Below are 23,227 nucleotides of genomic sequence, written 5' to 3'. Positions count from 1 at the left end.
CTCGCTGCACGCCACCTCCCAAACGCCACTGCAAACATACACACACACACCCCAGGTCACACACATTATTACACACACACATACACACACACACCCCAGGTCACACACATTATTACACACACACACACACACACACACCAGGTCACACACACACACCCCAGGTCACACACACACAACTCATTCACACACACACACACACACACACACTTCAGGTCACAAACTTTAACTTTATGTATCACACACACACATAAGCTCTTCACACGTACAGAGATACACACACACATTTCTCACTTCCATATGTCAGGGGGGTGGGAGGCTCAGGGCCGTGGGCATCTGCTAGAACACCAGATGTGTCTCTTATGGAGAAAGATAGAGGTGGGAGGGAAAGAATCAGAGAGGGAGACAGACGGAGGACAGAGAGAGGGAGAGTGAGCACGAGAGAGGGAGAGAGACAGAGTAGAGAGAGAGAGAGAGAGAGAGAGCAAGAGAGAGGGAGAGAGACAGAGTAGAGAGGGGGTGAGAGAGAGTGAGAGAGAGAGGGAGAGAGAGGGAGAGTAGAGAGGGAGAGTGAGCACGGGAGAGGGAGAGAGACAGAGTAGAGAGAGAGAGAGAGAGAGCAAGAGAGAGGGAGAGAGACAGAGTAGAGAGGGGGTGAGAGAGAGTGAGAGAGAGAGGGAGAGAGAGGGAGAGAGAGAGTAGAGAGGGAGAGTGAGCACGAGAGAGGGAGAGAGACAGAGTAGAGAGAGAGAGAGAGCAAGAGAGAGGGAGAGAGACAGAGTAGAGAGGGGGTGAGAGAGAGAGAGAGAGGGAGAGAGAGCAAGAGAGAGGGAGAGAGAGAGAGTAGAGAGGGGGTGAGAGAGCGTGAGAGAGAGAGGGAGAGAGAGTGAGAGAGACAGAGTAGAGAGGGAGAGAGAGCAAGAGAGAGGGAGAGAGACAGAGTAGAGAGGGGGTGAGAGGGGGTGAGAGAGAGTGAGAGAGGGCTGAGGGGTGGTAAGTAGACATAGAAGCAGGTCATTCTGCTCTCTTGCTAACCTACACCTGCTTCAGATAGGATGAGTGAAGCTAGAGACAGAGGGAGAAAAAAGAGCAAGGAGGAGAGAAGGGGATGGAGGAAACAGAAACAGGAGGGACAGGAGGAGAGGGAGAGGAAGAGGAGAGGAGAGGAGGAGAGGGAGAGGAGGAGAGGGAGAGGGAGACGAGAGGAGATGAACAGGAGGAGAGGGAGAGGAGTAGAGCGAGAGGGACAGGAAGAGAGGGAGAGGAGGATAGGGACAGGGACAGAAGGAGAGGGAGAGGGAGAGGAGGAGAGGGACAGGAAGAGAGGGAGTGGAGGATAGGGACAGGGACAGAAGGAGAGGGAGAGGGAGAGGAGGAGAGGGACAGGAAGAGAGGGAGTGGAGGATAGGGAGAGGGACAGGAAGAGAGGGAGAGGAGGAGAGGGAGAGGAGGAGAGGGAGAGGGAGACGAGAGGAGATGAACAGGAGGAGAGGGAGAGGAGTAGAGCGAGAGGGACAGGAAGAGAGGGAGAGGAGGATAGGGACAGGGACAGAAGGAGAGGAGAGGGAGAGGAGGAGAGGGACAGGAAGAGAGGGAGTGGAGGATAGGGAGAGGGACAGGAAGAGAGGGAGAGGAGTAGAGCGAGAGGGAGAGGAGGAGAGGGACAGGAAGAGAGGGAGAGGAGGAGAGAGAGAGGCCGGGCCTTACCTTCTAGTGTCCTCCTGGAGAAGAGCTGCTGCAGGCTGCAGGCCAGTCTGAGCAGAGAGCGCTGATGGGGAAGCCGTCGCCAGTGCTCCAGCACCTTCCTACAGGACAGATTCAGTTTACACATCTCATCTGCACACACACACACCCTTCTTACACACACACACACACACACACCCTCCTACAGGACAGATCTAGTTTACACAGCTCATCTGGGCTGCTCCTGACTACCAGTACAAGTAATGGAGTCTGATTGAGAGGCAAAATAACCTCAGCACAGACAGACAAACCCCTCTGGAATGAGACTGTCTACCACACATAGAGAGAGAGATGTAAGAGATAATAGCCTGACAGACGGCTTCACAGGAAGAGAGCCATGTTCACCTGAGAGTGAGCTGTGTTCAACCTGACCCCGTGGTGAAATCCCCACCTGGCTCTGAGAAATTGAGCTGAGATTGAACCTGACTCTTAAAGGTACGGTCCTAGACTCTGGTCAAAGGTTGTTGACATTTGAGCTCAAAAGCCAAATCACATTACACTGTTCCCTTCCATGCTCCTAGAGCAACATGTTTGATTGGCTGGACCAGATTGTTTGTTTCCCATTTATAGAACCAGGTCTATGTCCGAACACTGGGAACACACAGAACGGACAACTAAAGGACCGCGAGGAGCAATTTCATGAATCTGACAAAAAAGTGTATTGAATTGGAATCGTGGACTGCGCCTTTAAGGGTTGTATACTGGCCTTGAAGTACCCTGCCTGTGAGGTGTATTCCTGACCTGGCCGTGAGATGTCAGGTATGCTCTAGGTTGGATGCATGGTGCCACGTGCAGACTCACCTGGCTGTAAGATCCTCTCTCTCTCTGCTGGTGTGTCGTCTGGCAGTTCTCCTCCGCCACACTAGGAGGCAGTGTTGGAGCACACTCCTCCTGTGCACCTCAGCGCTCTCCATCGCCTCCACCAAACGACCACGCCTCCTCAGCTCCAAACGCTCCACCCACACACGCCACGCCCTGACTAATGCAGACAGCCTGGCAGAACGGATACACACAGACACATATGTACACACACACACGCATACCACCCCCCCCCCCCCCCCCCCCCAAACACACACGCACATACCCACAGACATATGCACACACACACACACACACACATAGTCACACACACACAGGCACACACACACAGGCACACACACACAGGCACACACACACACACACAAGTACACACACACACACACAGGCACACAAACACAGGCAAATGAGTGGTGACACACCCTTACAAGTACATTCTTGTAACAGCAGCAATTAACAGCAGTAATTACAATATGAGCCAGCTTTTATATCGTCATTTAGGTCTAATAGAAACCCTTGCAGGATGTCTCAGCAGGTCCAGAACCGCCTTGAAGAGGAGCATCAAGCTAGTAAATGAAAATAGCGTACCTATAAATCAGCTACTAGCGCAAGATCAGGGGTTTATAGGGTAGTCTAGTAAGCTTTAGTACCTGATTTGTCATTACAGGTATTTGTGATGAATGAATGAATGAATGAATGAATGACTAAATGACTGAATGACTGAATGACTGAATGACTGAATGAATTAATGGCTGTGTTGAAAGCATGACTGTTAGTGTTAACATACCTGGACTGCACTGTGCCCTGCTGTTGACTCTAGCAGCTAAACTTAAGTCAGTGCAGGTATGTGTGATGAATGAATGAATGAATGAATGAATGACCGTGTTGAAAGCATGAATATAAGTGTTAACATACCTGTACTGCACTGTACTGCACTGTGCCCTGCTGTTGACTCTAGCAGCTAAACTTAAGTCAGTGCAGGTATGTGTGATGAATGAATGAATGAATGAATGAATGAATGAATGAATGAATGAATGACCGTGTTGAAAGCATGACTGTAAGTGTTTACACACCTGTGCTGCACCGTGGCCTGCTGCTGTCTCTGGTAGGCTGACCTCCAGGCAGCGAGAGCTCGTTTGGCCAGCCGGCGTCCCCAGTGCTGCCGGGCCCGCTGGTGTCTGGAGCTGGCTGTCCTCCAGACGGTGAAGGTGTGCGTCTGGAGTGTGAGACCCCACACCTGGGCGGCCTGCTCCTCCTGCTCCGCCTGCCGCCTCTGCCACACACACTCACGCCTCCACTGCAACCAGTGCTTAAACAGCAGGGCAAGGCTGCACAGAAAACACACACACACACACACACATAAAACTACATAAAAACACACATTTGTGTACAAACATATGCACACAGAAGCCTACATATAAGCATAACATTGCACACACGTGTGTGTGCCCACCTAAGTATACACACATGCACACACAAACAAGCAGGTGACTGCCTTTCTCCATACACCCAAGACAGGGCGGAAACACACAAGGTGTGTCAAATGGGTCAGGTGTGTCAAATGAAGCAAGTGGACATGTTCCTTCTGACTCAGTGATGGGCGAGGGAGTGTTGGAAGACGAATGGGTGTGAGAGCAAGATAGGGAAGTCATCAACACACACCCACGCACGCACGCACGCACACACACACACACACACACAGTCGCACTCATACACACACACACACACACACACACACTCAAACACACACACACACACACACACGTCAGCAATACACTGGGGACCGTCCATCTTGTCCTCCGTGACTTAAAGCCCAGTGGTCCAGAGCAGAAGACATCTGAGGCTCCATCATTCTGCCTGGATTACCTGCTCTCTCGCTGCATCTCCTGCATCTCCCCCTCTTGTGTACCTCTCTCTGAAACGCAAACACGCCCGCGGGCAGGCACAGCGTGCCAACACAAACACCACAAGCTCCGACACGAGGTGTGCGTGTGTGTGTGTGTGTGTGTGTGACTGTACTGTACAAGGAAGGGAAGGCAGTTGATGAGGTAATGTCTCCAGTCTTGGGTGACTGAACGGGCGGTTTCTCATCTTTTATGACATGAGCGGAAACAAAGGGACGATGTTTGTGAACGTGGGCATGTCTGAACGTGGGACAAGAAGGTTTAAGAGCCGAGTTAGAATGCAGAAAGTTTGCCACCAGGCTAAAAAAATGAAAAATCTTTTAATTTAATTAATTGAAAGCACTTAAGTGCTTCAACAATAGCCAATTTAATAAAGTGTCTGAAACCATTCTGTTCTATTTACCAGAAACCAGGTACTATGGCAACACTTCAGTATCTTATAACGAATAATGAAACTCATAACAACAGCCCAGTCAGGGGTTTCACCTTGAACTCTTAACACATGAAAATGTTTCAGGCATGAGATGGAATAAGGCGAGATATACTATACATAAATGTATATATAAATCTTCCTGGTAGAGTATACTACATCACTGTAAGTATGTGGGATCTTACTGGTAGTGTGTACTACATCACTGTAAGTGTGTGAGATCTTACTGGTAGTGTACTATGTCACTGTAAGTATGTGAGATCTTACTGGTAGTGTGTACTATGTCACTGTAAGTATGTGAGATCTTACTGGTAGTGTGTACTATGTCACTGTAAGTGTGTGGGATCTTACTGGTAGTGTGTACTATGTCACTGTAAGTATGTGAGATCTTACTGGTAGTGTGTACTATGTCACTGTAAGTGTGTGAGATCTTACTGGTAGTGTATGAGTGCTGCCCTGAGGAGCTCCTGGCCCTGTGAGTGTCTCCTCCAGGTGCAGTATGCCCTGCGCAGCACCAGTGCGCTACTGGGTTGGATGAGCCTCCTCCGCAGGTCCTCCACTGGCCCATCATGCTCTGTGCTCCGGCTGGACCTCTGGCCTTGCCTGCCTGCCACTCGAGCCTTCCACTGGAGGAGACACATCAGAATTAGACAGTGAACACTGGAGGAGACACATCAGAATTAGACAGTGAACACTGGAGGAGACAAGGGTTCTCCATCCTCTTCCTACAAACCTGCTTCCTGTCATTTACATTTAGTCATTTAGCAGACGCTTTTATCCAAAGCGACTTACATATGTGTGACTTACAATGTATACACATTTTACATTTACACTGATGGCACACTGCACATCAGGAGCAATTAGGGGTTCAGTGCCTTGCTCAAGGACACTTCGACAGGGAAACAAACTAGCAACCTTCTGATTACTAAACGACTTCTTTACCTCCTGTACCACTGCCGCCTGACTCCTGTCACAGCTCTCTGCATACCTGACTGATCAATGGAACTCAATTTTTTAACGAATATATATATATAATTTAAGTGTAAAAACACAGCAGGAAACAGTTGAACACACACACAATGTTAAAATAACATTACTCATCACCAAAAGCTCATCAATGGCACTCACGATCAGCAACCTCATTTAGGTAATCTAGAGCACCATAACTCTACTGACCACTCAAGTGTGCTCAGAGTACAGACAGACAGAAGAGGGGCAGTGCAGGGGGGCACTTCTGCTAATATATCCCCCTAACTCTTACATACTGCACCTTTAAAGGAACATCAGAACTTTGAATCCTGGCACAGATATGCCACATGAACTGTCTGTGAAAGTACAACTCACAGGGATTCTGTTCTTCATCTTATCTTAAGGTTACAGAGCACCCGTGTCAAAGTCACCTTCATGTTTTTCCCTCTCCTACAATCTCAAACACACGGCACAGCTAGAGAGAAAATTACAGTTTCACTGCAGGGAACCACTCTCTCTCTCTCACACTCACACTCACACTCACACACACACACACACACACACACAAACACACACACACAAGCATACACACACACACACACACACACACGTGCATGCACACAGGCAAAAAAAAAAACACACACGGGCAAAAAACACACACACACACACACACACACACACACACACACACACACACACACACACACACACACAAATAAGCGGTCACCATGTAGGTTGACAGCTGACAAATTGTCACAAATAATAGTTGGGTCCCAGTCCAAAGAAAAGCTGTCATTCCTCTCTGTGCTGCCTGCCTATTTTGGACATATTCGCTGACGGGGCCCATCTGAGCCTGCCACACTCAGACAATTATGCCATAGAAAAATACCCAAACTGCTGAAGGTGCAACATTACAGCACACAAAGACCAAAGTATGGGTTGTATTCCCATACTACTTCAGTCATACATACATACATACATAAATAAATAAATAAAAACACCAGGGGCAAGTGGCCCATTTTTGACTTTCACAAACATCATTTGGTTCAGCCACAGCAGGTAATGATAGTATATGCCCCCAGGCTCTAGAGCTATCCTCCACCATTACTGGACAATATGCTGCACGGCTCCTTGCAAGAGCTGACTGTTCCCTGGTGTCTTAAGGTCTTGCTGGCATGAGTGTGTGTGTGTGTGTGTGTGTGTGTGTGTGTGTGTGTGTGTGTGTGTGTGTGTCCCTCCATGTGGCCTCTAACCCTTCGATTGATATGCAGAACAACCACATCATCGTTTAGTGAAGGCCAATTATACCAATCATGCTTTCTTAAAATGAAGGGGCATTTAAGTTTAGTTAGTGTACTACATCAAGAAAGTTCGGCGCAACAAAGTAACGTTTGTTTCCAAGTGTGCTGATAAATATCTTCTCAAGCATGAACTCAGCTGAGCTAGCTCGAGCGATCTACTGCCAAGCCACACCAGATGTGGGAGCTGATAAAAAGGCCCTGCAAGCCTCTGGCTGCAAATGATAGAAGAATACATAACAGTATAGTGTCTGTTTTTGTGTTAAAACTTTTTTTGGAGGAAGAAAATTAAAAAGATAAAACATAAAGACAAAGCAAAAACAGCCTGGAGAAACTTTGTTCTAAAAGTCAGCCACTTGTACAGCCCTGGCTTTTTACTTTGCTTATTAGAAAGGATCTCCTCTCTCTCCCTCTCTCTCCCTCTCCCCCTCCTCTCCTCCTCTCCTCCTATCCTCTCTTCTCCTCTCTCCTCCCCAGAGCTTTCTTAACGCCATGTCATTCGTAAGTTATACCTTAAGCTGTACCCAAAAGTTTCGAGGTGTTTCTCAGAACCTCTTTAGCTTAGTATACCTTCTGTAAGAGACACTTTTGTAAGGTTGGTCTGGACCACTCTTAACTATACCTTAACACAGATAAAACAAATGTTTAAGAGCCTAAAGATCTTGTGTTAGTGGGTGGACATATGCACTGACTGTGATGTAAACGTCAGTATAAATTAATTACTAATCAATTTATAATTCCTTTGCGAATACAAATCTATGAGTAACATGTAACCTACAGCCGTCCATATTTGGAACTTTTGAATTTTGACTTCCATAGTATTTCTCGTTGATGCTCTTTCTAATCTGAGCCATGCCCATCGTACTCATCTCAAGCATTCTCAAACCTACATGAATGATAATAATCGATGCCAGAAACATGGATTCAGCCTCTTAACGTATCCGTAGGAACGTTTCTCTTAGGAGAACTCTTTAAGAGATGGTTTGGGGGAAAATCTCGTAGAAATAACTTTGGTAAGGTATAACTTCCAAGTCGTCATAAAACGCTTCGACACCACAACTGGGAAACCCGCCACAGACGTTCACTTTTGTATCAGCATTTCTGAAGCCTACTACAGTGTCTGCAGAACATGACTCTCAACTTTTGGAAAGGAACTGCGAAGCCGGTTTATGGCAAATCTCTGTCGCATCCACAGGGAAGAAGCATGCACTCATCCCCCTGGCACTCAATCACTGTGTATGCGAGCAATCATCGCCACGCAATCACAATACCTGCAATCACCACGGTTATCAGTGAGGTTTGTAGCAAGCAGCAGCAGCAAGTACCTTAAAGTGGGCTGCCTCACAGCTGAGGAAAGAGTGGATGTGCAGCTGGGGATGCTTAAACACCGGAGCAAAAACAGACGAGTAAACACTCATAAGCAACATTAATTATCCGAACAAAACTAAGAGCTGTCTGACTGGGCTACCTTTGAACCCCAGAGCAAAAACGGACTAGTAACACACATAAGCAACATTAGTTATTCGTCCAAAACTAAGAGCTGTCTGATGTCTGACCATGGCTAGAATATATCCTGGACTACTTTTGAACCCCGGAGCAAAGAAAGGGAAGAACATTTATCGTGCCTTGAATTGTCATAAATATCAAAACACCAATTAATCTCAACAGTAATAAATAATAATTTTAATTACTAATAAATCAGAAAGTGTCAATGAATAATCATCCAAGGCATCACAATGCATATTACTGTTTCACTGCATATCTTTCAAAAGTATGCACTTCAATAGACACTACAGTAAAATCAGACCCCTTCATAACAGGCGTTTGATACTTTTGACACCCGAGTCTCCAGCAGAGGAGAGAATTCCCTGCGGGTATAACGGAAAGAATGACACGTTCCATTTCGGAACACAGGGTCCACAAGAAGGCCTGCTCAACATTTGCTCCAACTTGTCTAGAATGAGCTACCACATCACTGATCTCAGCTGATTCTGATCCGCTCCAGAGGGAGACGTTACATGCCCTGCATTCCCCACATACTGAACATACTACACCCGCCAGCCAAGATGGATGATAATTAGAATTGTGAGGTGATGGCAGCGGAGGTGGAGGTGGTGGTGGGTGGGGGGGGGGCGGAGGGGTTCCTCTTATAATTAGGTGCTTGTGCAGTAAGTTAACTCAGACAAACGACAGCAGTTGAGATTTAGTGTTTGCCTGAAGGCATTAACTAACTCCAGTCCTGCTGAAAGAGAAGGAAAGAGGGAGAGAGGGGCAGAGAGAGAAAGAGGGAGAAAGAAAGAGAGAGAGAGAGAGACAGAGAGAGAGAGAAAGAAAGAAAGAAAGAAAGAAAGAAAGAGAGAGAGAGAGAGAGAGCGGGAGAGAGAGAGAGAGACAGAAAGAAAGAAAGAAAGAAAGAAAGAAAGAAAGAAAGAGAGAGAGAGAGAGAGAGAAAGAAAGAAAGAAAGAAAGAGAGAGAGAGAGAGAGAGAAAGAGAGAGAGATAGAGAGGGGAAGCTCAGGTATCCCACTGCTCCAGGACCTGCTTTATTAGTCTGAAGAATGAGGAAAGCACAAAACAGAGCAAAACAAACCAACATGAAAGCCTATTGTTTAATGAGAGATACGATCAGACTGAACCTTAATCCTGTCTTTTATCTTCTGAGAATCTTTTGTATTCATTAAAAATATACAAATAAAAAAACAACAACAAGAGAGCAAGAGCAAATGAGAGAGAGAGAATAAAGAGAGATAAGACGTGCAACTGAGAAAACAAGATTATATGCTAAATCTACATACACATGAATGCATAATTATAACAAATAATTCTACTGACTGCGTAAGTGTGCTTAGAGTACAGATAAACAGAAGAGTGGCTAATGCAGGGGGGGGTTATGTGTGTGTGTGTGTGTGTGTGTGTGTGTGTGTGTGTGTGGGGGGGGGGGGGGGGGGGGGGTCTGAAACACAGCAGCAGGGGATACAACATGCAGTCTAATACCACTGATGCATTTGCCAGTGTTTAAGTATATCCTGGTAAAATGGAAAGACACAACAGGTTCCTTATATTATGCTTAGGCCACAATAAAGAATATTGTTAAAGGTATGATGGTTAAAGGTAAAGTATGTATGATTTAGTGGCATCTAGTGGTGAGGCTGCAGATTGCAACCAACTGAATACTTGGTTATATACTTTCCAAGCATGTAGAAGCTACGTTGGCTGTCAGGTGCCATGAAAACACGAAGAGCCCTCTCTAGTGTTTTAAATCGTCTGTTCTGGGCTACTGTACAATCATGGCGGGGCAGCATGGCCAACTCCTTGGACGAGGGCCTGCTCCCTACGTAGAAACGAAAGGCTTATTCTAAGCTAATAAAAATATAATTAGGAATACTGTATTCCATTTCTGCTACTAGATCACCCTCAATCCTACATACTGCACCTTTAAAAGGAACATCAGAACTTGAAATAGTGGCACAGATAAGCCACATACACTGTCTGTGACAGTATAACTCACAGATATTCTGTTACATCTTATCTTAAGTGTTAGGTTACGAAGCACCGGTGTGAAAGATTGAGATGGTTTTCCCATTCCTACAATCACAAACACGTTGCACAGCAAGGGAAAAAATGCAGGGAATCACACACACTCACTCACACACACACACACACACACACACACACACACACGCACACAATCCTTATTGTGTGTGTTATTCACATACGTAGCATAGACGTGCTAGAGTGAGGGTCAAATGTGTGTGTCTGCACGTTCGCCATCACGGCACAGATGAACACATACGACACGAGACACACACACACACCCACAGTAACTGTGTGCTACTCACATGCTGGAAGGCTCGTGTGAGCGTCAGAGCTCTGTGTCTGTGCTGTAGTGTGTGTGTCTGCGTGTGGCGCTTCTCCGCTGCCTGTTCCAGGGCACCGAGGGCAGACGAGAGGACCCTCCAGCGGTGCCACTGGCGGGCGATGCCCAGGCACCTGTGCTGCCCAGCCCAACGTCTGAAACAGCGCTGCAGCAGACGGAACCTGTACAGCGCCTGGAACCTGCACACACAACAACAGAGATAAAGATCAAAACAACAACAGTGAGAACAATGACAACCAAAAGCAACACAAAAACAACACTTTGTACCGCCCCTGGAACCTGCACACACACACACACTGACCCTTGGACACCAACAAAATCAACACAACAAGGGCTACAACAGCAGCAGACAGCAGCAACAACAGTAGTAATGATGAGCTGAAGTGATACCAAAGTTAGTACAGTCAGCTTCTGTTTAGGATGATGAAGTAAAAACAAAGTCTAGGCTGCAGCAGCTGTGACAGACTATGGTGTTACATGGAATACTCCATATACAAAACACTACCTGGGATCTCAACTCATAACCTCAACCAAACCATTACCTGACCATCACCATTACCCACTGGGACATGGGCCCATGTGAATGGCCATAAACCTAACAAATCTAATTGGGTTATATTAGAACAAAGGATAAACTGTCTAAATAGCTTAAGTAAATTTGAAATGTCTAGCAATGGATTTCCCTGGTGGATAGATTTTATTTGGACCCGGGCTCACCTGACAGTCATTAAATTAAACACAGCCCTCCCCTACAGAATGGTATACAGTTTTGTTATTTTGTGCCTCTCCCTGGACACTAATGCGATTATGCATTCGGTCTGGGCCTCCCAATAAATACAGCACATTTGAGAGCTTATCAATTCAACTCCTGTCCTGTGTCTGTGTGTGTGTGTGTGTGTGTGCGTGCTCCTGGTGTTCTTAAGTGTCGTGGCTGTGCTGCAGCAGCAGTGTGCCTCAGGGAGTCTCTCCTCTGATTCATTACTCATGCCTGACCCACACGCCACCACACACACACACACACACACACACACACACACACACACACACACACACACACACACACACACACACACACACACACACACACACACACACACACACACACACACACACACACACACACACACACACACACACACACACACGAGGTTCGCATCACCTCTCGTCTGTCCCAACCGCCTCTCCGGGACCGTAAATCTCTCCGCCTTCAGGAAGCTGCGGAGACAGAACAGAGCTGTGTTAAACTTGGGCCCCAACAGCGTCGGCTCACGTTACACCGACACTAAAAGCCACCCCTATGCCTAACACCACGTAAAAAGCTCAGAGGTCGGAGGTCAACCTACCCGACAGGACTGCGGTTGTGTAGACAGTGGCTCCGCTTTCAACGCGTCTTTCAGCCCCGTCCTAGAGAGGCGATCAGGTTTGACTTTACTGCTTTGTCCTCTGGCTGAATGAGTTTTACTAAGTGACTTCATCTGCTTTGAGGAGAGACGCCATCCGTCAAAGGGAGTGGCATCCTCAAATGGCCCGCTGATGCCCAGGCGTGATTGGCCGTTGAAGGAATGCGAGACCTTATCTCCGTGGTTTCGCTCCAGTGGTCCCTGAGTGGACTTCCAGCCTTCCTTCACCTTCAGATTTGTTTGGCCCGAGTGTTTCTCCTTCATTTCAAGTTTCTCGATCCATGACGGATCACTTGGCACGAGCGTCTCTCCTGCCGCCACAGGCTCAGCCACTGCTAGTCCACAGTCCTCACACCATTCTCTGTCACCAGAGGGAAGAAGAGGAGATGGTTCTGAGGAGCGACATTTTAAGTCTCTCTCAGAGGCTGACATTGTCGGCCTAAGACCGGGCTGAGAAAAGGCCTCTTGCAGGCAGCGCTCTTCCTGAGGTGACCTGAGTCTGGGACCAAAGGCAGATTTCAGGGCTCTGCCCCTATCTTGTGCCTGACTCCCTAATATCCCCAAGCTTTTTGACGACTTTTTAACAGGAAATAGGCTTAAATTTGGCTCTGAATGATAATCAACTTCTCGAAATGACGGCTGGGTCTTAGAGTCACAATCAGAATGCCTAAGTGATTTCTGGAGTATGGACTCTATTCTGCTGAAGGTGGAACAGCCCTCTTGTTCATTATTCTGTGGAAAAAGACAAGTTTTGTGTTATGGGACAGAGGGGGATGTACATGTACATACTTTAGCTTTATTCCTCACTGAGGCAGATATATATGTAAACACTCAGAAAGATGAGGAGAGATCTTTGTGTTGTTTACCTCCAGGTCCAGCATTGATCTGTGTAAGGCTGCCGATGTCCAGGAGGACTCCAGAAGATCCTCAAATGTGGAGAGGGTCTCCCTCTGTTTCAAGTGTCTCTGGCTCTCACATACCTCCCCACTAGCATCTATCTGATCCCTGCCAAAACAGACCCTCCTCTCTCCAGGCCTTCGGGACTCCTGGGAATAAAATGGAGCCACTCTGGCAAAAACACCCTCCGGCTTCTCCCAGCGTTTTCTATGTGGACGGCCTTCCTCTTTGTCTGTAGAAACGTGACGTGTGTTGGTAGCTGGGATACTACCACGAACAGTCTCAGCTACTTTTGCCTCAGTTTTGGGTCCCTGATCTGTCATGCTTGAGCTGCCTTTATTCCAACTGTATAGACAGCTCACGTCAACGGGCTGGGTGCTAATGTTGAAATGCCGTCGTCGGAGTGCAGGCTCCGCTCCACAGGGAGATCGGCCAGGTGTGTTGCCAAGAGCTGCCCCGAGGTGAGGACTCTGATCATCACTGAGGGCTGACAGAAGTTCAAGAACTTCATCGACATTCTCCTCACACATGGGCAAGTTACACTGCAGCAACCTGGACTTCTCGTTCTCAGTTTCACTTTGAGACCAGCCATGTCTCTCGTAGTAATAACGCCAAGCCATCTGACTTGGTGCGGGCTGTGAAAGACAATAGATAGAAAGATAACATTTTATCCTGAGAATTTTTTTTGAAAGCATCACGTCAACACAGGTGTGCGACACTCAATATCCTGTAGACACAAAATGGGACACGTTTCGCTGTGAACTGCGCCAAACTGACACGCTACACTAACAACGTAACAGAGCATTTCACTTTCAAAATAATACCTGTCCACAGCCTACCTGTTTGCAACACTTCAGTTTGACGTACCCCAAGTGAAGAAGACACTTACCTAAGCTGCTGGTGTGGATCAATCTTCTGACAACACGTTTCATAGACAACAATACAGACACCATGCCTGCAGCGCACTGTAGCCTACTGAACTGTCCTCGCCTGCGGCAGACAGGCTGCTACGTACTGGCGCGTTAAGCCGCTCACAAGATTAGTGTGGTTAGCTGCAAGGTAATGAGAATGGCCCTCTGAAGTTCCCCGCCGCCTGTCTTGTAATTAGTGCAGGCCAGTAATATTAGGGTGCTGTCATCGTATGTTCCTTTAAGATGAAGAGATAGTTACTAATAGGCCTACTGTCGCGAAATATATTGCATAATTGTATGCTACAACTTAACTAAATTAGCGTATTCACCACTTTACAAGATATAAACGTCTTATAGGTTAACAGCCTAACTAACTTTAGTGATTTAGCTAACCGTGTAGGTGACAGATGTTTTTTTCTTTTATGACCACTTAAAAAACATTTTTCTTTTAGTTCACATACAATCGACATTCTTCAAGGTTACCAATCGTTAGTTTAACTTTACTTTACTTTACCTGCTAGCTGGCTACTACAGCTGTAGAATTGCGAATGCTGTGAAAACACCTCGCGCACATTGGATTCTCGACAGATGTACATAAACTGACACATAAACGTCAGATTAATATTATTAGCATTTTATTAATATCATTGACATTGAATTATAGGGACTGATACAATCCAATACTGATTGTGTTATTATCACACCAAGCAGTAGTTTATTTAAAAAAACAAAAAAAAAAGTTATAAATTGAACGACTTTTCTCATTGTGTCAATCATGAATATCCCAGTTACATATCCAAACATGCCATTTCCCAAATGAAAAGACCTCTACCAGTAGCTCATGGCTCTACTGTGTAATTGAACACTGAAAAGAAGGAAAGCCATGCAGCCAAGCTGTGTGGACGAAAGCACACAACTAGGGATTTTTGGTACAGGTGAATAATGCACTGTCCACCTTAACCCCTTCAGGGAGTCCCATCTGTCTTCGTGGCTCTGATCCTCTGTGCATCTCTGGCCATCAGAACAATTCATGACCCTCCCACTTGCTATGACCCCCAAACAAGCCAGTCCTGTGGGCTTGCACTGCGAGAAACAGTCAGCCAAGGTCACTTCTGGATCTACTTGTAGCCGCGCAGGTAGACCAGCCGATGCGACTGGAACTTCTCCCGGCACAAGGGGCATTCACTCTGCAAGGAGAGAGTCAATAATAATAATAATTATTATTTATTTTATTTGTAATGCACTCTTCATTCAAAAGAATCTCAGAGTGCCAACATATTAGAAACTAACTATAATAATACAATAAAATAAAAAAGAATTAACATAAGCATAATAGAAAACTTTTTAACATTTCAACAACAGGCAAGTTCAGGTTTGACCATGAATAAGGTGTGTTCAGCTCATCAAGGGCTCTACTGATGAGCCCAAGTCACGCGTGCAGAAAAGGACGGGGGGTCTGAGAGCCCCATGGTCAACATGCCAAAGAACAAGGCAAGTAAGCACATTATTTAGCATATGCCAACGGAGCATAAGCATTTAAAAAGTTTAATCTAAAGGCAATGCTCAATTATGTGATGTAATGTAATATGGGTACATGGTCCTTACATTATAGGATGTAATATGGGTATATGGTCCTAACATTATGGGATGTAATATGGGTATATGGTCCTAACATTATGGGATGTAATATTTAGTCTGTCCAATAAGGACAGAAATGACTGTTCCCCCTGAGGCTGTGGTGATTTGGGGGTTAGGGTATTGGGGTGCAGAGAGACGGACCTTGTTGCTGCACCACTCCGTGATGCATTCCCAGCAGAAGAGGTGTCCGCAGGGGGTGGCAGTGGCGTGCCTCCTCTCCTCTAGACACAAGATGCAACGAGACGCTCGCGAGGATGGAGATGGAGCAGCCTGGGAGCTAAGAAACACACACACACACACACACACACACACACACACACACACACACACACACACACACACACACACACACACACACACACAGCTTAGGATCCATGCCTTTTTCATGCATTGATAATAAAAAAAATTTCCAGACGATTATCGACATATACTGGCATTTCTCAGAAAGAACAGGACAAACCCGTAACCATTAAAGTTGCGAAGGCTTATCGGTATCCAGTGGCATGTAAAGGAAGCTGTGTGTGTTGACGCCCCAGAGAAGCCACTTGGCATTTGTAATGCTCCAAGCACTGCAGTTTGTAGTAGTGTCCTGCCTTTTGCTGTACATCTCTGCCATTCTTAAGGGACAATGCATAATCCGCCGGTCAGTATATAAATAAACAAATCCCGACAGGACCCGGACGTGCAGCGAATAATAAGCTATGATGTTTGTTCATATATGCTATAAGATCGGTTGAGTTCCCAGAGAATGGCCATTCATTCCGCTCCGCACCCAGAATCTGAATCAAGCCCAAGCTCTGTTGCTTCGTTTGCCCTTTCCACAGAACTTTACTACATGTTTGTCGCCCATAACATTAGCCTAGCCTGGTTTACAATCATCAAAACATCCACCAGCAGCACAGAAGTAGGGGTGAGAGAGGTGAGAAAGGTCATTTAGGAACAATTATGCAAAGCCTGTAGATTTTATATCGCCCCCTTATGGTCTCCTAAAGCTATTACTCCAGACTACATTAAACGGAAGGCCAACTGAATGAGTCGGAAAGCACACATATTAGGCGTCTAATTTAAAAGTTGGCTGATTTTAATACATTGATACCTCAATAACATATCGATAAAATAACGTGCCGATCAATAATCAATATTTTATGACACCCCGAGCAGACACACACAGACATGCGGTTATATGCATATGCACACAGACACAGTTAGAAGTAAATATCACACCTTCTAGAATCACTCATATCTGAGCAGAATCATCTGCAGATACATCTGCAAATGTGTTTATATACAGTACCAGTCAAAAGTTTGGACACTTTTATTATTTTTATTATTTTCTACATTGTAGATTTATAGTGAAGACATTTAAACTAAGAAAGAACACATATGGAATGATGTACTAAACAAAAAAAGTTTTATCTACCATGTAGAAAATAATAAAAATCAAAGAAAAATCTTTTAAAAAAAATTAGAAGGTGTGTCCAAACTTTTGACTGGTACTGTACAATAATCAATTTGTTTTGTCTCTCTAACACACACACCCACACACACAAAGCCCCTTTACGCATAGTTTCACATCCTGTCCATGATGATGGCCCCCACAGACGTACACAGTGCAGGTCACACACCTGGAGGGCAGGTTCCTGTGCTGTGTAACACACACACACACACACACGCACACGCACGCACACGCACACACACACACACAGTGCAGGTCACACACCTGGAGGGCAGGTTCCTGTGCTGTGTAACACACACACACACACACACACACACACACACACACACACACACACACACACACACACACACACACACACACACACACACACCTAGAGGGCAGGTTCCTGTGCTGTCTCCACTCCTGCCTGGCCCTTTGTCTCTGCCGGAGGTTGTTGACCTGCAGGGCGAGGGTGATGGCCAGCTGCAGCAGGGACACGGCACCCAGCAGCCTGTAGCTGTTACGGATCGCCCTCTCATCACCTGCCCCACTCAGAACACGCAGCTACAAGTGGAGACATAAAGGAACACATGAAAATACACATGTGTGAACACACACACACACACACACACACATATATATAGACATACAAACACACACACACACACACACAGGTCAATGGGTGATGAGAAATATGTACAAATGCACTCTTCCTCACAAACACATACACAAGACAATGCATGTTGACAGAAAATGTATGTTGTTTGATACAGACAGACTTAACCAATGTTGAGAGTGTGAGAGTGCAACAGGTTACGGAGCTGTCAGTGTAAACCTTAGAATTATTGTCTGTGTGGCTGACAGGCCTGAGGTTGAGAAGCACTGCCATAACCTAACTTACATAGCCGATGCCCGCTGTTCTCTTGCTGATATGGTAGTAGGAGCTGTAGATGTAGAACAGAGCCACATGGACGCGGTGGACAATAGTGACGCCTTGGTGAACGGCATAGACAACCGGCACCAGCTTCTTCCTCTGGTTCTCTGTCAGGGCCCCTACAGCCTTCTGTACCCAGGCTTTGATGTAGAACATGGGGTTCCAGCGCGAAGAAGAGTCCCTATAAGCGCCAGGTCTGTCCTCAGCCTCCAGCTCGTTCTCCAGGCACACCAGCATCTTGTCCAGCAGGTACGGAGCGAAAACGTGAAAGAAGATGAACGCACCGCGGCGTGAAAGCGACGGCACTCTGCGCTTGGTGGGGTCGACCTGCACAATGTTCACATACTCCTCGCCCAGTGTCTGGAACCCTAAATACAACCAAGCATCCATGAGATCAAAATTTTAAGTACATTTGAAATGTTTGTAATATTTTATAGCAAATTATGCACTCTCAGTTTTACCTGAGAATGTTGTCAAGCTGCAGTAGATCAGATCTGAGAGCAACTCGACCTCCTTCCTCCATTTCAGCCATCGTCTGGACCCTGTTATAAGTACACGATAGACACTGGGGTCAGGCAACTGGATCACAAATAGTAATAGCCTACACAGTAGCATGAATGCATATTTACGTACCAGTGAAAGCCTGAAAAACTTCATTGGCGTTATTCTTGAGACATGTCTGATAGTAGTCATCCTTTTGACTTGACCGAATCAGCTGCGGTTGATTAGCAGGAACGAGTGGCATCTCACACACACAGGTTCACAAGGTAAAGACCATTCAACTGTCAAACGCCGCAGGAGAAACTAAATTCAACACGCACCTTTTCAGATACGGGTTAGCTTATGTTAAGGTAACATTACCTAAGTCACTATCTGGTTGACGTTAATCGCTTTCAGACTACCGATTTTAGAATCTGCTAGGGAATGGCATTTTTCTCATAACTGATGTTTCCCCAGGTGTGTAAAGTTAGATAGAGAAACATCGTGCAAGGCAAACATGAACTGTTATCTATTTTAACGAGCAAGCAAGACGATTAGGTGGCATGTAGAGTTTTGACGATATATTGCACGTTGCACTTCCACACAAAACTAAGAGTAAATGTTGTTTAACATTCGCTAACAGTTTTGCACTGAAATCTTCAACAGCAAAATCCGAACCAGGAAGCACGACGTAAATCGAAAACACGAAAGACAGGCATCGCATTCACTGACACAGGCAGAACACCTCGATAAATATCTACAGCGGCCCCTTCAGAGTGGAGGTCTGAACAACCACTGTTGGCAATTTAGCCTTGATAAACTTTGATCACAGATTTATGAAACATTATATACAAAGCTTTATATTCAAAACTATGTATTGTCATCAAGATTTTTTGTATGCAATCTTTCTTTTCAGGTAAGACAATGAAACAGCCTACATTCGTGGTGTGAGTTTGAGTGCAGTTTTGGAGGTTGCAGAACCAGTTTCTTTGTTAGTGCATCAGGACAGCAGAGTCCTTTTATGTCGTTTGAATAAAAATCCCCTCCTTGCCACTCTTTCTGTGAGTAGCCGCAGGCGGATTTGAGCTACTGCCAGATCTCCCTATGCAGGATGGGCCAATCAGATGTGTGATTGGGGACCTACAGATGCTTATTTACTCACTGAAGTCAAGCAGTCAGATTCTCTGTTTACAATTAGGGAGGTGGGGTATGTGTATGTGTTTGTGTGTGTGTGTTTGTGCATTTGTGTGACTGTGTGTGTGTGTGTGTATGTGTGTGTGTGTGTGTGTTAACTTAAGAGATACTTGTGACTTCTTGCAGATGGGAGCTATGTGCTGTGGGCAGACCGGGGGCAACTGAGGACAGAGAGATCAGCCCTCAAAGGACACCGGCAGCAGTGCTGAGGTAAGACACAACCACTCATTCTCTTATAACTAAACCCGTTAAACCCAATAGACATTGCATACACATTACAACCGCCATCCATAGCGCTCGTTAAACTCCTACTCAATTACACTCAGGTTAACAGTCATCACATATAGAGCTGTGGACCCTCCTGTGTCCTTTCATAAGTACAAAAATCAGTGCTTCCAGCTGTTTGGATTTAGTCATAGTTTGGCTTAGTCATGGTCTATTGCTATGGCTTGTGTAGTTTATATAGTCTAGAGTGCCTAGTGACTCAATGTATGCATCAGTGGAATTAAGTCTAGTGAATGGAGACAGTGTTGCTGTAATCCTATGGTGTACAGAGAATATCATTGCAGCAGGGAGAGTGTGTGTGTGTGTGTCGCAGAGAGAGGTAGTGAGTGTGTGTGTGTCGCAGAGAGAGGTAGTGAGTGTGTGTGTGTCGCAGAGGGAGAGAGAGAGAGAGAGAGAGAGTGTGTGTGTGTGTGTGTGTGTGTGTGTGTGTGTGTGTGTGTGTGTGTGTGTGTGTGTGTGTGTGGTGTGTGTGTGTGTGTGTGTGTGTGTGTGTGTGTGTGTGTGTGTGTCGCTTATGTAACTACAACTCCAGACTTGGGAGTGACTCACTGAAGTTTTTTTTTCCACGAGGAGGATATCCCGATCAGAGCCCGCAGCACAATAAAAAGGAAGTTTTGGAGCCGCCGTGACACCTGCACAAGCATGTGTAGCCTTGTCAACAGCAGCAGCAGCGGCAGCAGCGGTGCTCCGCACAGGGGCCTTGCTGAACATGCGCCAAACAACCATCTGTTCCCTGCTGCTTTGTTCCTCCGCACTATCAATCCAACCTCTCCGCGAAGCGGGACTGTTTTCCATGTTTGCTGGATGTAGCGCCAGTGGTACATGTGTTGTGCTTTTGAAGGCAGAGTGGCAGCCTCGTATCAGAGCAGCTGGGGCAGTTTCTGAAGGCAGAGTGTCTGTGGTAGCCTTGTATCAGGGCAGCTGGGGCAGTTTATAAAGGCAGAGTGGCTGGGGCAGCCTCGTATCAGAGCAGCTGGGGCAGTTTCTGAAGGCAGAGTGGCTGTGGCAGCCTCATATCAGGGCAGCTGGGGCAGTTTGTTTTCATAGTGATGGTGTTGCAGAGGTGGAACGGGGGCAAACACTTCATTATGGGAAGAAGGCTACATACGTGGACTTTGCCCCTTGGCGTTCTTTTCTGAATGTGCATTTCACCTGCAGTACTCTCTCTATGTTTGTGTGTGTGTGCGTGTGTGTGTGTGTGTGTGTGTTTGTGTGAGTGTGCATTTGTGTTTGTGTGAGTGTGCATTAGAATGCATGGGCTGTGAAAGAAAGAGGTGTATGTGTGTGTGTGTGTGTGAGTGAGAGAGTGAAACAAACAGTATATGTGTGTGTGTTTGCATGCATGCGTAATGTCTGAAAAATTGTGTGAGTGCGTGTGTGCTTTTGTGTATGTACAGTGGGGAAAATAAGTATTTGAACCCCTGACGATTTCGCAAATTTGGCCACTCGCAAAGAAATGTGTGATCTATAATTGTAATGGTAGGTGTATTTTAACAGTGAGAAATAGAATATCAACAAACAAATCCAGAAAACTGCATTTTATAACATTTATGACTTTATTTGTATTTGATGGAGAAAATAAGTATTTGAACCCCTAAGCAAACAGCAAGAATTCTGGCTCCCAATGACCAGTTATGTGCACAAGAAGCACACAGATTAGTCCTCATTAGGCCTAACAAAGTACACCTGATCTCAACTGGTGACGTGTATAAAAGAAACCTGTCCAAAGAATCATACTTCACACCTTCAACCTCACCACCATGGGCAAGACCAAAGAGTTGACCAAGGACGTCAGATTGTAGACCTGCACAAGGCTGGAATGGGTTACAAAACCATCGGCAAGGAGCTTGGTGAGAAGCAGACAACTATTGGTGCGATTATTAATGCAAATAAAGTCATAAATGTTATAAAATGCAGTTTTCTGGATTTTTTTGTTGATATTCTGTTTCTCACTGTTAAAATACACCTACTATTACAATTATAGATCACACATTTCTTTGCAAGTGGTCAAACTTGCGAAATCGGCAGGGGTTCAAATACTTATTTTCCCCACTGTATGTGTGTTTGTGTGTGTATGTGTGTGTGTGTGTATGTATGTATGTGTGTGTGTATGTGTGTCTGTGTGTGTGTGTATGTATGTGTGTATGTACAGTATATGTTGTAAAGTGCAGTCATGCTTCACAGCCTGTCTGGCATATGCATAGCTAAAATCGTCACCCTGCAGGCAACAGTGCCTATTTGATGACATTTGTAGTGTCTTGTCATTCTGTGAAAATGAATTTTCATCTGAATTACACGTCTTAAATAATTGAACTCTGAATAACATTGTAGATACACTTTAGTATTCCACTGATGTTTAATCATTTTTGCTTCTGGGGAAAGTTGAGTTGTGAAGGGTCATATTCATCACAGCCTGTAGTTTACAGCATATTTTTATTTGTCATATCTAATCTAGTGAGTACTCCTCATTTCGACAGAATGTATCTACTTATCTGCTCAAAATCTAAATTAGAAGTCACAAGAATCTAACAATAATAACCCTAATTACTCAAACAAAAGTGGCCCTCTCAGTTACGCTCCTAACTGTTCCACATTTTCTCCTGAAGGGGTTTTGACCTGATCTCCCCTCCTCTGCTCTCTTCTCCTTGAAGTACTTCTACAGCCTTGGCCCCTTCCCACGTGCTTTTGTGTGTGTGTGTGTGTGTGTGTGTGTGTGTGTGTGTGTGTGTGTGTGTGTGTGTGTGTATCCCTCCCCTTCTCCCTCCCTCCCGTTCTCCTAGGCTTGCCTTTGCCCTTACTTGTCCAGTGTTGACGCAGAGAATGGTTGCTCAGGGAAGGAACACCCACTGTGGACAAACCGCTTTCAAATGACATGTAGCAACTTCCTGAGACTGGGTTCAGAGGAGTTACCGCTGCACCGCACCGCGCCTCGCTGAGGCTACTGGAACTGTGCCGTGTCTTCATCCATCTTTCCACCCTACTCTGGTAAACACTGTGGAAGTCCGGCTTCCTTTCG

At 45.9% G+C, this 23,227-nt stretch overlaps 2 protein-coding genes across 2 annotated transcripts in view; both read right to left on the bottom strand.

Moving 5' to 3' along the window:
* Positions 1-14,713, bottom strand: part of LOC105904256 — a 34,258-nt gene extending 19,545 nt beyond the window's left edge. The window contains exons 1-10 of the mRNA XM_031567060.2: positions 14,221-14,713; positions 13,301-13,966; positions 12,378-13,166; positions 12,194-12,249; positions 10,997-11,213; positions 5,326-5,516; positions 3,630-3,884; positions 2,542-2,733; positions 1,705-1,802; positions 1-28 (exon numbers count right to left, since the gene is read on the bottom strand). The exon at positions 1-28 is cut by the window's left edge and continues 159 nt beyond it. Coding sequence (XP_031422920.1) covers positions 1-28; positions 1,705-1,802; positions 2,542-2,733; positions 3,630-3,884; positions 5,326-5,516; positions 10,997-11,213; positions 12,194-12,249; positions 12,378-13,166; positions 13,301-13,951 — 2,477 coding nt within the window. The 5' untranslated portion in view covers positions 13,952-13,966; positions 14,221-14,713. The remainder of the gene's footprint in view (positions 29-1,704; positions 1,803-2,541; positions 2,734-3,629; positions 3,885-5,325; positions 5,517-10,996; positions 11,214-12,193; positions 12,250-12,377; positions 13,167-13,300; positions 13,967-14,220) is intronic.
* Positions 14,714-14,860: 147 nt separating this feature from the next.
* pex10 (peroxisomal biogenesis factor 10) lies at positions 14,861-19,444 on the bottom strand. Its single transcript, XM_031567063.2, has 6 exons — positions 18,886-19,444; positions 18,714-18,794; positions 18,220-18,620; positions 17,710-17,882; positions 16,022-16,157; positions 14,861-15,429 (listed from the first exon to the last, which is right to left on the bottom strand). Exons 1-6 carry the CDS (start codon positions 18,995-18,997, stop codon positions 15,361-15,363), a joined length of 972 nt encoding a protein of 323 aa, XP_031422923.1. The 5' UTR covers positions 18,998-19,444; the 3' UTR covers positions 14,861-15,360.
* Positions 19,445-23,227: the final 3,783 nt, after the last annotated feature.

This window comes from Clupea harengus, chromosome 4 (genome assembly GCF_900700415.2).
Source record: "Clupea harengus chromosome 4, Ch_v2.0.2, whole genome shotgun sequence".
NCBI classification, from domain to species: domain Eukaryota; kingdom Metazoa; phylum Chordata; class Actinopteri; order Clupeiformes; family Clupeidae; genus Clupea; species Clupea harengus.
The sequence above is the reverse complement of the archived record's forward strand: the minus strand, read 5'-3'. Positions and strand labels throughout refer to the sequence as shown.

What these genes read in the sequence shown, in the direction of transcription:
- pex10 (XM_031567063.2), bottom strand. Translation starts at nt 18,997, where the DNA reads ATGCCACTCGTTCCTGCTAATCAACCGCAGCTGATTCGGTCAAGTCAA. An exon ending in CACAGGAACCTGCCCTCTAG is followed by an intron (nt 16,158 to 17,709) that starts GTGTGTGTGTGT and finishes TGTGTTTCTTAG; the next exon opens with CTCCCAGGCTGCTCCATCTC. An exon ending in CGGAGTGGTGCAGCAACAAG is followed by an intron (nt 15,430 to 16,021) that starts GTCCGTCTCTCT and finishes CTCTCCTTGCAG; the next exon opens with AGTGAATGCCCCTTGTGCCG.